Source organism: Lampetra planeri, chromosome 27 (genome assembly GCF_965212315.1).
Source record: "Lampetra planeri chromosome 27, kcLamPlan1.2.h2, whole genome shotgun sequence".
NCBI lineage: Eukaryota > Metazoa > Chordata > Hyperoartia > Petromyzontiformes > Petromyzontidae > Lampetra > Lampetra planeri.
In genome coordinates, this window is record NC_136133.1 from 339,294 (window position 1) to 355,968 (window position 16,675).

A 16,675-nucleotide genomic window follows, 5' to 3' on the forward strand; every position below is an offset into this window, starting at 1 on the left:
TTGACAAATGGGCCAATACATAGACGTGGCCGTTGGATAAGGACGTTGCAAGACACGATGGTATGCCGTTCATCATCGTCAGCACAAACACGTTGAAACGTGGCACTGTGTCCGTGAAACGTGTGTCAGTGTTCAGCATCACTCACCCCAAAGTCCCATGAACACTGCAAATAATATGGTGGCCGGGTTGTCAAACATGTAGGAATTCTGCAACAACACAAGGGGCCGTCCATAAATGACGTCACGCGATTTTGGACGATTTTTGACCCCCACCCCCCTAGTCACACGGTGTCACAAAAAGTCAGACCCCCCTCAAATATGACGTCACAAAGCTCTGCCCCCCCCCCCCCCCAAAAAGGACACATGCTTCAAATCGCTTTAAACTATTGTCAATGTAGTGCATATACCCCCCCCCCCTCATCACACATCGTCACAAATGTCTGACCCCCCACCCTCGGTGCGTGACGTCATTTATGGACGGCCCCTTAACGCCCAGTGGAAGTGGTGGCATCGCGGTGAGCGCACTGCGCTATGAAGCCAGCTACCTGAGTTTGATTCCTGGACATCGATGGTAATTATCTGACCCGCTCCTGGGCATCCCCCTTGGTCGACTGAGTATTTGGGGTGTCGTTTAAAGCACCAGCACTTGGGAGACAAAGGCGGTCATGAGTGGCTCTAGCCACACCACCCCCTCGTGTGCCTGTCTGCCCATAATAGGTGCTCGCTGACAGAACTTTCCCCAAGCGTCTGTGCGGCTGGCAGGAGGTTCGTTATAGTTTTTACACCTACATAAAGAGCGTGATGTGCTACAATTTAATTATTGCTAATGATGCTACAATCTCAACAAATTAGTATTTTCTTTTCTCCTGGTGGAGTACAGCGCCAATGACCAACGTGCGTCCCCAATCGACAGAGCACAGGGAACGTCTGCGGCGCGCGCCACACCTTGGCAGACTCGCAGGTACTGTTCAGCATCCAGAAGGTGCACGTCTTGTCGCACTGGGGGCACATGACCAGGGCCCCGCTCAGCGCGTCGTCACACAACTCGTCGCTGCGCTCGCACACGACGCACACGACGAGGCACACGCCCGAGGCGCGCGCGCGTGAGGGTTGAACGTGGGCGAGCGTCAGCGCCGAACACCGACTGGGGCTGCCCCCTCCCCCTGGATGTTGGTGCGCCTCCATTGAAACAAGGTGAGGCCACAGGCTCGGTGCCACCTTCTGGCATTCGCCAATGTAATGCGGTGCTGACGTGCAGCAAACAGTTTCGTATTCAGTTTAACACGTAGGCTTTTGCCACCAATACTATTCAAAATAAGGTTGTTTGGCTTAAATCGCGTAAATATAAATGTGTCGTGAACCTACCTCCACCCGATACAGTGAATTGGTAAGGTTTGACACGTAAACAAAAAAAAGTGCAAATGAGTTACGAGTTCAGCACACCGGTGTGTTGAGGGGGAGTTTACGACACATTCACGCTTGCGCGATCTAACCCAAGAAACGTGATTGTAACTTTCATTTTCGTTAGCATCAGAAGTGTGTCATCTTTGTATGCATGTCTTGCAGGAATGTGAACATCCCTTTTGTCAATCCACTGCTGGATGAGGATATCTGTACGTCATTAGGAGATTGTCTTTCCCCTCCTTCCGCACCTTCGATTAGCACGGTTGGCTACCTACGGTGCAAAGGAAGTTCAACTTACATACACACATTGTATACAATATACATACACACATTGTATACAGACACACATTGTACACATACACACATTGTATACATACACACATTGTATACATACACACATTGTACACATACATTGTACACAGACACATTGTATACATACACACATTGTACACATACACACATTGTATACAGACACACATTGTATACATACACACATTGTACACATACACACATCGTACACAGACACATTGTATACATACATACACACATTGTATACATACACACATTGTATACACACACATTGTACACACACACATTGTATACATACACACATTGTATACATACACACATTGTATACATACATACACACATTGTACACATACACACATTGTACACAAACACACATTGTATACATACACACATTGTACACATACACACATTGTATACATACACACAGTGTATACATACACACATTGTACACATACACACATTGTACACAAACACACATTGTATACATACACACATTGTACACAAACACACATTGTATACATGTATAGGCAGTGGCGGCTCCTGCAAAATCTCTCAGTGGGGGCAAATGTCTGGATGATTGATAAGGATAAGGTCCACCCATGCAATGGATAAATTAACAGCTTAAGCATGTAAAGGCAACTTCACTTCTTTAATATTAATGAAAAATAAAGTGACTCTTACAATACATCTTGTTTGTTTCTATACTCACTATTAAAACAAACCACTCAAGTTTCTTGTATTAAAGATTCCACTAGGTGGCGACAAATTATATTGTTGGATGAAACGTGCTTACGTATGATGACGTAAGCACGTATGATGACGTAAGCACGTTAGGGCGAGCCCTCCCGGAAGCCAAAGAGAATGCATTGCAGCGCCCCCGTTCGAAAAAAAACATCTTTGAATGTAAGTCTATGGGGCCACTCGGGGCGATTCTCAGCCGGAGTGAAATCGCCCAAAAAGAGGCGGTACTCCACAGAACGTAGCATGACGCTGATTGGACTATATCCAGAGGCACAGTGACGGCTAGCGTGACTCTGTGGTTGAATGACATTGGTGGTGCGTCGCCCAATCGCCCTAATGAAGAAACCGCCCCAGGGATATTATTGGGCGCGATGCTCCATCTCCAATCAACTCAGCCGGTAGTACCGGCCACGTGTCAATAGGGGGCGGAAGAGGGGCTGAGCCCCAGTGTGAAGGGACGATGGCCCACGTGGCCCAACGGAAACCCCTAAGGAACGGCATGCCCATTGGTGCAGACCCCAAGAGGGGGGCTGGGGGATGAAGTCACCCCCAGGCCCTGCTGGAAGGATCGAGAAGGAAGGTGTGGCCGGGGGCGGAGTCAGCCACGGCTCGGTATAAAAGCCGGACCTCTGAACGGTCCCAGCAGTTGTCCGCCTGAAGTTGAAGAGCCTCCTGAAGACTCGAAGAGAAGAGCCCAAGGAGCAGAGCCGAACCCCTGGCTAGGGTCGGCTCCAGCTTAACCAGTGACGACTCAAGCTTCACCGGTGTAGGGTTAGAACGTAGCCAGAGAGAGGCACTCTCGCCCGGAGGAGATACCTCCCTAGCGTATCGGATGGAAGGGGCCGTTACCCCTTTGTGTTATATAGTTGTTAATGTTATAATAAACGTGTTGCCTCAAAGAAAGTTTTCTCCCGTTTGTACCAACTACACATGCATTGTATGTATGTGCATTATGTATGTCTAGTGTGAAAAGTTAAAGGTGCAGCCTTGAAATTGCTTGCTCAGCGTCACTGCTCCTGGAAAGACCTCCACCCGAGCAGAGAAACTAGAGAGCCCTTCTCGAGGGATATAGGCCTACTCTTCCACGCTGGCCCAACGTCTTGGAAGAGTTCATAACTTTACCACACACACCACAAGCGACATGCCAACGCATAGCCGTGGCGTCTCCATGTATTGTATACTGCTTGGCAAACAAAGCCGGGGAGCTATAAATGTTGCCCATTGTTTAAAGTGCCATGCTGGGAAATGTAACCAGCGACCTTTGGATTGCAACTCCAGTGTCCTAACAGTTACACCACGGCAGCATCCCATTAAATTACAAATAAACATACATTACATAATATGTACGTTGCATATGTACGTGTACATGTACGCTTCGTAGGTGCTCGCTGACACTCATTGCACAGTGCGCATTGCCACGCAGGAGATCTGTACCCTTGTGTTCTGTATCTGCACCCGTGCGTGTACATGGGCATGCGTGCTTGCGCGCGTTTGTTAATGCGCGCGTGTTTGGCGAATACTTGGAGAAGCTTTGCTCTTTGTTAACTGCTCCGAAGAGGAAGCACGCGAGGCCAACGAGCGCAGCGACGCTCAGCATCTTGGTGTAGAAGCCGAGCCACGCGAAGTACAGCGCCACCTGCTCGCCAAAGTACGAGCTGTGCCGGCGACAAAAGACAAAGATCCCCCTTATAGCCTTCACAGACTTTCGGAGCAAGTGCTGTTCGCGAGTAGCACCTAATGAAGGCCGGCACGGCACACGAGGGGGTGGAGTGGCCAGAATCATGCCCGGCAGCCTTTGTCCCTCCAATGGCGATGTTCACACACCGCACCGGGTACTCATTTGAGGCTGAGTCCGCCTAGGGCAGGCCCAGGATTGGTTCAGATAATCGTCACTGGGTTTGGCCTTGAACGGGAATTGAACTGGGGTGGCCAAGTTCGTAGCGCAGTGCGCTGACCACTGCGCTACCGCTCCTGTGCCGCAAAAATCAATATATACCCGCTGTTTATGAACATTATCCTGAGATGCAATTGTATTTAGACGAATAATAAAACCGAATCCCATTACACGCTATTCTCATATCCAAACGTCACACACTAAACTAATAAACACATACAATTTAAATGCATCTAATTTTGTATTTAATCTTGACTGTGAAGAGAGGTGGGCCCACGTCCCCAAAATGGATTATGATGATGGTCGTTGGTCGAGACTAAGCTCCACTGTGGCCGTCACGGGAGACGGCGTTGGGAGGCCTTCGCCCAGCAGTGGATAGCGCGTGACCTCACCGCACAAGGTCGAGGGGCTGCTCCTTGAAGAAGCGCCTGGCTCTCGCCCACTCGCGCCACAACGTGTTGCGGTCGCCCCGACCGTTCGAGTCCTCTGGCGGGTACTCGTACTGACTCTGACACAGGAATCACAATCACTAACCACACCTACGATTAGCAGCACCGTTGGCTACGTACAATGCGAAAGAAGTACATGCATACATACACACGGGCACACGGTGCACACACATTCACTAATGACCCACTCACCCCCCACTGCCCCACAGTAAACCCTGGCCGTGGAGGCATGGTTAGCGCCGCAATGGACTGGAAATGCAGAGGTGGCCGGTTCGGTCTACTAGTGTGGCAGTTGACACGATGGAGCAAGTGTCTGTGATCACCAACGCACATCTGTCCACCCGGCGGTATGAATGGGCCCTCCTCAGGTAGCCAATTGGCAGGTATTGTGGGTAGAGCAGGATGGAGATCTATTCGAAGGGTTCTCTAAATAATAATAACGATAATGCGATTTATAAGTTGCACAAATATTTCATGGGCATCAATGACTGTGACCCTGAGGCACAGCTGCAGCGGTGAGCGAGCACAGCAAGTCCTCGTCGTACGTGGTAGCAGATGCCTTGCTGGAAAGTTCCGCGTTCGGTGAAAAATACGTTCAGTGAAAAAAATGTCCCCATAGGTAATGATAAAGTTTGTCAAGATACGATGTACTACTACTCACACACAGTGAGATGGCGGGACAAATAACTGAGGGTACACCACCACGTTACTGCATTATTTCACGTACTGTATCACTGTACCGCTCAGCCATGCAGCTCAAAAAGTACTTCATCATTGACCGCTCAGACACAGCATTATAACGGGGCGCCCTCCGCGTTATAACGGTGCGCGTTCCGTGTTGTGCGAAAAGTGTTCCCCAATGGAACCAGCCAACCCTAGCCGCATGACCTTGTTTAACCACCGCCGCTGACTCCCGACTCACATCGTGCAGTGGGTAGGCAACGGTGTAGCAGCCATTGTCCATCATCTGGTTATAGTTGAACGTCTTTTTACTGCCCTGCGAGACGCCACACTGGAGCAGCATGTAGTGGACCTGCATGAGCACGCATCATACACAGTGCTGGGTGAGCCATGGATTACAGATTCCACTGTGTATTGTGTCTGCAGGGGTTGACAGAAGAGTAAAAAGGGCTAATATCAGAACGAGATCGGTCATTCTCGGTTTTATTTATTGAGTGGGCATAGGCCGGGCTCACGGAGATAAGGGCTTCTAGCTCACCACGTGCCATGGTTGAGCCTCCCGGAAATTTGAATTTTTTCCCAACAGGACCACATCTTAACCTGACCCCTAAATCCTAACCCCGGGAAAACTTGACACGTGCTGGGCGTACGATTTGGCTACGTATGGCTGGCGGGATGAGGACTTCATGGTCTGTGATGGAGTAGAAGTCCTGCTGCGAATGCTTGAACGGCGACGTGAAGTATTCGGGTTGTTCAGGCACGGCTCCTGGCTTCAGGCGGAATGGCTTGCTCAGGTAGTCCAGAAGTCCATGTTGTGAGCGCGACACCCGGGTGAGGTCGCTCTCCTTGAGTGGCACCTGTTCGATTGTTAAATCGGTTAAATAATTTGCTTTGAGCACGTGGCATGATCATGCGTCTGTTTTACATTTCATCATTGCAATCATTATCAGCCACGATCAATCCACTGCCACTGAAGATCTCAGTGTCAGTGGTATCTGCCATGGCCGTACGTTGCCGCAATGCATCTGCCAACAGCTTATTCCTCTGCCTCCATGCCAAATACTCACGTAGCCTCATCCTCACCCTTCTGTCGTACCGTATGTAGCCAACCGTGATAATCAGAGGTACAGGGGAAGAACAACAAACTAAGCAGAAAAGACACTTCTAAAGAAATGAGTTTTTAGTCTAGATTTAAAAGTGCATAACGCCAGTGGCTTCCATAATATCGGAAGGAAGAGCATTCCAGATGGCCGCAGAAGCACATCTGAAAGCGTGCGATGGCAGTAACCATCTTTGTTAAATGGTGAACCAAAAGTTGCTGCGAGGATGACCGGAGTTCGTGTGATGGTTTATGCTCCTTAACGAGATACTCCTATCATAGGCACCTGCACATGAGCCAGTCTCATCTTGACATCTCTACGATAGACATCCATTTGGGAGTTGTCTCTCTGTTGGTTGCCACTCAACCTTTAGTCTCGGCCAGCAACCATTGCCCCTTCTAGCGACGCGTTCTGCCCTCGACCACCAACTTTCATGAACAGACAACGTGATGTTTCTAATGTGCGTATTCTTTCTAAGCTTTGTATTTCTCTTTCCAGATTTATGTCTTTTGATGTCCCAACATGCGGTACGTTTATTATCATCATCATCATCATCACAATCATGATCATCATAACATCATCATCACAATTATCAGAAGCAGAATTATATACTTTTTCAATTTGTACTTACATACTTTATCTATTTAACGTGTTTATTTTTAGTGCTTTGATTATCTTTCCTATGCTTTGCACTCCAATCGTATTTTGTCCTGGTTGTTGTTGCAACGTTCTGAACCACCCCCACTGGACATCTGTGAAAGAAGAGCTTCATAGCTCATTCGGTTTCTCCAGGATAAATAAAGATTCTGATTCTCATTATGAATCGTCATAATCAAAATCATCTTGATCATCATCATCATCATCATCACAACTCGTCTCCACCCAAGGCAGCGGAGACTATTAACAGAGAATACACATCGACAATACAGTAAGTTATTGCGAGTCAATAATGATCACATATCCTGTGAGTCACGAGGACGTCTAGAAGCAGTAGCAAAGCCTCAGCGGGCCTGAGGATGTCAACAACGTGCGAGGCGAGACGTTATTATCACCATCATCAGCTGCACAATCATCGCAACCATCGTCACATTCATCATCAATCATCATCACAAACATCATCAGAAATATTACCGCAATCACCATCGCGATCGCCGTCACAATCATCGTCACAATCATCGGCGCCTTGCCTGGATGTGCAGGATCTCGGCGTAGGTGGTCAGCGAGGTCCACGGCGCATGCACCTTTACGTAGGTGGTGCGTCCGCTCACCGACTCCTGGTGAACGGCACTTGAGGTCAGCGTCAAAACTCGGCATCGGTGCGCGTGGCTTGCCGCGGTCGTGCCGTATAAAGCTCAACTACGGGGCTAATTCACGTTTGGGGTACGTGGAGTTCGGGTTCTCTCTCTCCCCGTGGTCGTGTGGATTTTTCTCCGGGTCCTCCGGTTTTCCCCTCCACATTTACGATCAACATCACGCTTTTAGAGTATTTGGCTGCTATAAATGCCCACGCGATAAGCCCACTTCGTTGAGCTATCATTTATGGCCAAGTCGCTTCTAAAAAATAGCTCTATAGGTCAGTGGGGCTTGCCTGGTAACAAACAAATAGTAGAATTCACTTTCTAAATTAAACCGCGTTCCTGTCAAAGAGAGCAAACGTAGCCTATTCGATGTATATTGCTTCTTATATCACAACTGAAAGATATGTAAAAGAAATGAGAAGCGGAAACATGACTAAAACTGCTTAAAATCTCAATCCATTTCAGGAATACGCAATCCAAGGCTACGGTAAACGGTAAAGTTCTCATCAAAAAGTGTGTTCACACAACGCGTTTTAGCTATAACTTGGTTCTTCCATTTTTGGAACACTTTGTGCGTATAACACAGAACACGCCTGTTGTAATGCGGAGCACGCCCCGTTATAACGCGGTTTCAGAGCGGTTGACGATGAACTACTTCCTTGAGCTGTGCGGCTGAGCGGTAGGACATAGTACGCGGAATGGTATGGTAGCGCGGCTGTGTACCCTCAGTGATTTGTCCCACCGTTGTATAGTGTGCGTACATCGCATGTCTCCCAACTTTAACTTCACATTATTGATGGGGAAATTGGTTTTCACTGAGCACGTTTTTCGTTTCACCTGGCACTTTTCAGGAACCCATGTATCATGTTAAACGAGGACTTACTGTACTGTGTCTATAATATTTAGCTCAGAGACAAAGGCAACGTACCTCCTTGGGCTCAATCTCCAGTTCCAGACCCATCTTCATTAGACTCGCCTGATACTTGGACCTCTTCTCCTGCCAAACAAAGTCCGGCACTTGATGTTATACCACGTCTCATGTGATATCAAAAACCACGTTCTCTTGTCACTGTGCGAGTCAAGAGGTGAATACATTTCCCATACTCCGAGTCACCAGAGTATCACACTGCAATCACAGCTGACAACGTTCGTGGAGCGTAACATCATTAAACTACTTCAATACTACCCATGTGGAGATACTGATATATGAAGGAGAGTTATGTATGTGAAGAAGACATGTTCTATTTATCAACTTTGTTTTTTCCACCGCAATAACTCCAATTATTATTTGGAGTAATGTGTGATAGAATTTTGAATCGAACTTGGACTTATATCTTGAAGAGAGGGTCCGAGCCTTTAACGTCTGGCAATTCACCAGCATTGACTCATGCAACCTTAACTATGCTTCCCTCCACTGTGTTCGACCAGGGATCACGATATCGGAGGTAGTTCTGTGATATACACTTCCGCGGGCTGTTCTTTAACACATGACGGAATGCAGATACATCTGGAATATTTTAGTTTCCATCTCATGACATGTCACTGACAGCACAATTGGGATAAAACTCGGGTGGGGGGGGGGACAAAAATTATAACAACGAAGTGTTAGATTCAGAGAGAGGGTTTTGTGGGTGCAAGTTACTGATTGGGTGATGGTGCAGGATGCGTGTGCTGGCGGATATGGGAGGGAGGTGGTAACGATGGGAGCAGGCAGTCTCACCTGATTCTTGATGCCCCCCTGAGAATTATTCTCATCGTCGTAAGCGAGAATGAAGTCGATTCTACGGATCCCATCGCGGAAGTAGACAGTGTCCTTTTGGAGAGGCAAAATAGGACCCTAAAATACAAAAATACAAAGATCCCCCAAATAGCCTCAACAGACGGTTGTGGAAAGTGCTTTTAGCGAGCACCTATGAAGGCAGGCATGGCACACAAGGGGGTAGGTGGCCAGCACCACACCCGGCCGCCTTTGACTCCTCAGTCGTGATATTTACACTTCACACCAGGTACTCATTTGAGGCTGAGCCAACCTAGGGGAAGCCCAGGACCGGTTCAGATAATCGTCACTGGTGTTGGCCGTGAGCGCAGCGCGCTAACCACTGCACTACCGCTCCCTACGCCCTTAAACACAAGCAGACACACACATACACACATGCCGTGTGTCACAACACCTCGTGTGATGTGAATGCGCTTACACACACAACGAGGCCACGGGCTCACTTGAAGCTTCACCTTCAAACACAAATGTAATTATAAACATTACGAAAATCCCGCGTCTCTCTCAAGTACATCAACAAAAGTCGCAGAATCAGCCATCACCTTTCCTCTAGAGTCTAGAGGCATTATAACATTGGAGTATTATTCCCTCATCACAAAGACTCCATGATCTATTGTACTTTCATTACTCCCCATCTCAATCTCCAATAACACTGCTACTGTGGTTCGGTATTACGGATCAATGGCATGGTTTCTGAACGGCAATATATTCCACGAAGTTAACCGTTTAATTTGTATGATGTGCAGTATACACAGGCTCCCCATGTCACTCACAATGGAATGTTATAACCACATTAAAATATAATCATAATAATAACACGCTGCACCTCGCAGGGCCAACTCTGTCGCCTTAAAATAAAAAATAAGAGTCGAAGTTTCGCGGGAAATGGTTCTGCTTCTTGTTCTTCATCGCCATTGTGTACGCAGCGCATCTCGAGATGCGTCCTTAATGAAGTCACACGTCGGCGCCATGACGTCGTACCCGTGCCAGGGGGGATTGAGGTGACGGCAGGCCTTGAGGCAACTCTACGGGCGCAACCTCCTTCTGCTCCGGCTCCCTCTCCCCCTGCTCCTCACTCACGATGTCTGCTCCCTCATTCACGACGCCCACGTTGGTCAGTCCGGGATCTTGGCCAGGCGATGTGGGCGGTAGCAGAGGGTTCGGTGCATTCGGGGCAGGGGAGACAAGGCAGGTATGGGAACAGAGAATGGGCGGTAAAATCACCGCACCAGGTACTGATTTGTAAGATTGTATGAGCCTGGAATGGGTTATGTGTAGCGGACACTCTCCTCACGATATGCCGAGACAGGTCAGGGCTCCAGTCCGTTCATTGCACCTCCGTTATACACACAGCTCCCTCCTTCAGCCACAGCTCTCTCCACACACAGCTCCCTCCTTCAGCCACAGCAGTCTCCACACACAGCTCCCTCCTTCACCCACAGCTCTCTCCACACACAGCTCCCTCCTTCACCCACAGCTCTCTCTACACACAGCTCCCTCCTTCACCCACAGCTCTCTCCACACACAGCTCCCTCCTTCACCCACAGCTCTCTCCACACACAGCTCCCTCCTTCAGCCACAGCAGTCTCCACACACAGCTCCCTCCTTCACCCACAGCTCTCTCCACACACAGCTCCCTCCTTCACCCACAGCTCTCTCCACACACAGCTCCCTCCTTCAGCCACAGCAGTCTCCACACACAGCTCCCTCCTTCACCCACAGCTCTCTCCACACACAGCTCCCTCCTTCACCCACAGCTCTCTCTACACACAGCTCCCTCCTTCACCCACAGCTCTCTCCACACACAGCTCCCTCCTTCACCCACAGCTCTCTCCACACACAGCTCCCTCCTTCACCCACAGCTCTCTCTACACACAGCTCCCTCCTTCACCCACAGCTCTCTCCACACACAGCTCCCTCCTTCACCCACAGCTCTCTCCACACACAGCTCCCTCCTTCAGCCACAGCTCTCTCCACACACAGCTCCCTCCTTCACCCACAGCTCTCTCCACACACAGCTCCCTCCTTCACCCACACCTCTCTCCTCTCGTCCCTTCTCTGAAATGCTCTCTTATCCCCACGGTCCCCTCTCCCATTCTCTCCCCCACCCCTCATCCCTGTCACCTCTTCGCTCTCCACCAAGCACAGATCGTCGCACTTCGGGGTCATTTAGGTCAAGTAGACACAGATATCGACTTCAGCGTCGAGGGGGGATGATGATGTGGGAGCCGCGTTTTGGAGGACCGTCACAAATAAATTCGCTCTGTTTGTCGAGCTGTCCGTAAATGTGTGGGAGCAAGAGGGGAGGTGGAGGGGGCTGTGTGGGGGTTAGGGTTCAGTGGACAGGGAATGGGAATCAGAGAGAGTGACGTGAGGTCAGAGGAAAATGTAAGTTGTATATCTGATGGAGGGATGACGTATGTATGTTGAATTTTTTCCGCACCATATGTAACCAACCGTGATAATAGGAGGTGCGGAGGAAGCACAACAAACATGAGTGGACGTATGACTTGCACTAACCTGTGTTAGCTTTAAGGATCTACTCTCTTGAATACTGAAGACAACGTGTAGTGGTGCTGCTGCTGGCTGCGTCAGTAGTAGTGGTGCAAAAGCACCAATAACAACACAAACTCAAAACATTGGTCAAGAACACGGTGGCCTTAAGAGGTATGTATATATTTGATAGATAAAGTAGTAGGTGACGTTGCGGTAATGACCTTTCTTATTAGTACATTAAATACAAACAAATCTTATTTTATTACAACATATCTAAATATTATTACAATAGTGTTATTGACGAATGTGATGAGTTTGCTGTTGTTGCAGGGCAGCGGCATGCTGGTGACTCGAGGTCAGAGCCGCAGTGACCCTTCTCCACGCACGGACGCAGCCGTCGGGCGTGCGTGTGCCTCGTCTGTTGGTATTCAACGGAGCTACTTTGGTTATAAGTGGAGCAGATGTCGCCGTGGTGGCGTCGCTACGACTGGAGCTTGAAAAAACTTAACCTGTCCTAGAACGTTGCCCAGAGCAGGTTCGGTTAGCATTGCAACTGTGCAGTCAGACAAAGATCCCCCGTGTAGCCTGAGCGGACTGTCAGCGAGCACCTGTGAAGGCCGGAATGCCACACGACGGGGTGTGTAGCCAGGAACACGCCCGGCCGCCTTTGTCTCCCTGGTGGCGATGTTCACACACTGCATCAGGTACTCATTGCAGGTTGCGTCGACCTACGAGAGGCCCAGGACTGGTTCAGATAATCGTCACTGGTGTTGGCCGTGAGCAAAAATCGAACTCGGATCTCCGGGTTCCTAGCGCAGCGCGCTAACCACTACATACCGCTCCACACACATACACTACCATACACATACATACACTACCATACACATACACACATACACTACCATACACACACATACACTACCATACACATACACACACACACATACACTACCATACACACACATACACTACCATACACACACATACACTACCATACACACACATACACTACCATACACATACACACATACACTACCATACACATACACACATACACTACCATACACATACATACACTACCATACACATACACACATACACTACCATACACATACACACATACACTACCATACACACACATACACTACCATACACATACACACACACATACAGATACACATGCACACACACACATACACACACGCACGCGACGTGAGTGGAGCGTGACGACCCCGCGCACTTACCGTGCACCAGGACGCCGTCGTCGGAGTCTCCGTCGAGAATCCTCTCCGTGCTCATTCTGGCCCCGCTTCTCTGCAGCCTCAGTCCCAGCCCGACAGTTCACCGGGACCGCCTGCCATCCCCCGGGCATTCAACAAAGCACACAAATTCGCTCCGAGACGCTACTTCGATATGTTGCGGGCGCAATGTGAATGCAAGTGCTACGGTAATAGATTATAACATAACATCCGTTGCTTCCACGCGTCAATGAATCCCTTTGTTCATTCCTTTGACGTCCAAGTTATTTTACAACGGAACAACATCGGGCAGTGTGGCTCGCGCCCGTCACTCTTCTCGAGTAAATCCTACGGACTCCTCCTCCTCCCCCCACCCTCAAGCTCTCCCTCGCTCCCCCTGCATGCCTCCCCGGAATTCCCCCACAACGAGCATCGACGCACCTACTCATTCCTACGCGCGCACTCACTCCCACCTATGCACGGCACTCACTCGCACCTAATGTACTCCCTATTAAAATGACGATGTGTTCATGGGCTGAATGTCAACATCGAGGTCTGCTGCTCGCCACGACGAGAGGGCTTCAGGAGAGAGAGAGAGTTCGTGTCGTTTTGCTGTTTTTCTTCCCCCGTTGAAGGATCGCAGACCACAGTGGGTTCACTGTGCGGGTCGACGATTCGGTTGCATGGCCACAGGTGCACTCCTGTGGCTTCTGCCTTTAATTTTCATTTCATGAAGGATATGGTGTGCATCGGCCGACGCACTCACTGATACATACGCACGCACTCACTCCCTGCACTCTACACATACACTACACTCGCTAGTTTGTACATACTCAGCCACTCACTCCTATACACATGCGCTCACAATGGCGCGCGCACACGTGTATGTCCACGCGCATGATACATGTTTACAAATATTCCTCGAGTAAAGTTTTCTTTCAGACCGTCGATGCAAGAGCTTTGTTGGCGAGCACCTATTAAGGCTGTAATAGCACGGAAAATGTTGTAACATACAGCAGCCGCCATTCGCCAATAGAGGTAGGTGGTAGTGGTGACGCCTCCATGGACAGCGCTTGTGCCAGGCTAGTTGCACTTCGAGGCCACGTGGAGGGTCGAAAACTCGTTGGGAGGAGGTCACGAGATGGCCCAACGTGTTACGCGTGAACCGACTGCGACGATTGTCAGATCCAGCGCACGCGCCCTGCGCCCTGTGCTCGCCACCTCGCCGTGCTGTATCCGCCCGCCGCTCCCCTACGCTCCTCCGTTGGTTCCGAGGGCGGCTTTCCTCGAGCTGCCAAAGAGTCTCGTTCCCCGAGCGCGCCCCCCCCCCCCGCCGTGCGCACAGCCACGCTCACGGTCACGCGAGCATCACCGCAGCAACCGGCGGCGATCGCAGCTGTCGCTCTGCAGGAGGGCGCGCGTCCACTCCGTGCTGCGCGCGTGGGGTCGCCTTGGCCAACGTCGGTGACGATTTTCTGAAGATCGACTTCGGCCTTAAAATAACGACCTGGTGCGGTGTGGAAACATCAGCGCTGGGCGTGGTGCTGGCCACCCATTCCCTCGTGTGCAGTTCCGGCTTTAATAGGTGCTCGCTAACAGCCCTAACGCTCTGTTAAAATGTCTGTACGGAGGGCCTTTGTCTCCTGTGGCGCTTTGTGGTGTGTGTGGTTGTTATTAGGGTGGCGCTAGACAAACCATGATGGTGATGCTCTGCAAATCTACTAAACGCATGCGCTGTACTCACACATGCGTGCACAAAGACACACGCACACAACCATCGAGTCACACGCGTAGGCACATGCAGAGGAGGTGTGATTGCTGCAAGGTGTAGCCGGGAGTTGACAGTACTGAGTGCCACCATCCCGGACACTTGGTTTCGAAAGGCCGCCACGAAGCCAAAAAACACTAGTCATTGACATTGCCCAAACATCCCAATGCATGACCTTTCTGGGGAAGAACACACACTTTTAAGACTTTGTGAGGCTTGCCTGGCAAAACCCTTGCCTTTATTATTACTCACATACACTATACGCACAGTGTGTGCGTGTGTATGCAAGTACACATTCAAGCACTCCGCTGCGTACACAGATCTCTCTGTCGCTAAGTGCTGTGGGCAGGAACGTGTGGAGTGAATGCGGTGTGGCCAAGGACCACGCCCGACCGCCTTTGTTTTTCATTCGCACCAGATACTCATTTAAGGCTGCACCGACCCAGGAGAAGCTCAGGATGTGTTCTGAGAGCACTCGCCATCAGTGTTAGCCGGGACTGGAAATCCAAACCCGATGGCCTGGTTTGACGAAGACAAAGATCCCCTGGATAGCCTCCAACAGACTGTTGGGGCAAGTCCTGTTCGTGAAGACTGGGACGGCACACGATGAGGTTGGTGGCCAATACCACGCTGGGCCGCCTTTGTCTTCCCAGTGCCGATGTTTACACACCGCAGCAGGTACTCATTTCAGGCCGAGTCGACCTAAGGGAAGGCCCAGGAACGGTAAAAAATATTCGCCACTCTTCGTGAGCGGGAATCGAACGCGGGTGGCTGAGTTCGTAGCGCAGTGCGCTAAGCACTACACTACCGCTCCCCACTAGTGTGTGTATATATATATCACCCACTAGTTCGATATATATACACACACAACGCTAAATCCGCTTATTTCTAAGCTGTATTCTCTAAGCTCTTGATCCCTCCCCCTCTGCAATCATTCAATTGTTTTTCTCCACTCTCCCTCGCTCACTGGTTTTACAAGTGTCCTGTATGACAGTCACCCTAAACCCTCCCGGCATGGCTAGCGACTGTTAGAGACGTCGAGTGGCTTTGTGTGGGCAGGGCGCGTGGCGATAGAGTGAGATGGTGTCCCGTGGTCGAGACTAACAACGGAGTGGCAGCCAGAGAAGGCATCGCGTCCATGAGGACGTTCGATACCGGTGGAGATGAAGCGATGAATCCGGCTCGTGTGCAAGGTACTAGGAGGGATTGTTACATCCCAGGACCCTGGGAGATGACGATTGGCTTGGGGAGGTTTTCATCCCGCAGTGGATTTATCATATTGGATAAGGATGTTAATGATGATTTATCTTATTTTACCAGCTCACTCTGTCTTACACTCCCTCTTGTTTTGTTTCTATCCGAGCTCTGTTCGTTTGGTTTCCATGCACCCTCGCCCCCACCTACACCCCCCCATCTCACTCACTCCCTCTCTCACTTTACCTCCCCGGGTCTCGTATACAAAAGCCTCCTTTCTCCCCGTACATACCTCCCACCAAAGACAAAGACCCCACGTATAGCCT

At 49.9% G+C, this 16,675-nt stretch overlaps 1 protein-coding gene across 1 annotated transcript in view; it reads right to left on the reverse strand.

The window, feature by feature from the left end:
* Positions 1-13,709, reverse strand: part of LOC144727944 (anoctamin-5-like) — a 28,091-nt gene extending 14,382 nt beyond the window's left edge. The window contains exons 1-11 of the mRNA XM_078607084.1: positions 13,394-13,709; positions 10,635-10,780; positions 9,597-9,713; positions 8,805-8,873; positions 7,766-7,852; positions 6,129-6,335; positions 5,720-5,830; positions 4,741-4,856; positions 3,975-4,109; positions 946-1,051; positions 147-207 (exon numbers count right to left, since the gene is read on the reverse strand). Of these exons, the coding sequence (XP_078463210.1) occupies positions 147-207; positions 946-1,051; positions 3,975-4,109; positions 4,741-4,856; positions 5,720-5,830; positions 6,129-6,335; positions 7,766-7,852; positions 8,805-8,873; positions 9,597-9,713; positions 10,635-10,780; positions 13,394-13,448 (1,210 nt within the window). The 5' untranslated portion in view covers positions 13,449-13,709. The remainder of the gene's footprint in view (positions 1-146; positions 208-945; positions 1,052-3,974; positions 4,110-4,740; positions 4,857-5,719; positions 5,831-6,128; positions 6,336-7,765; positions 7,853-8,804; positions 8,874-9,596; positions 9,714-10,634; positions 10,781-13,393) is intronic.
* Positions 13,710-16,675: the final 2,966 nt, after the last annotated feature.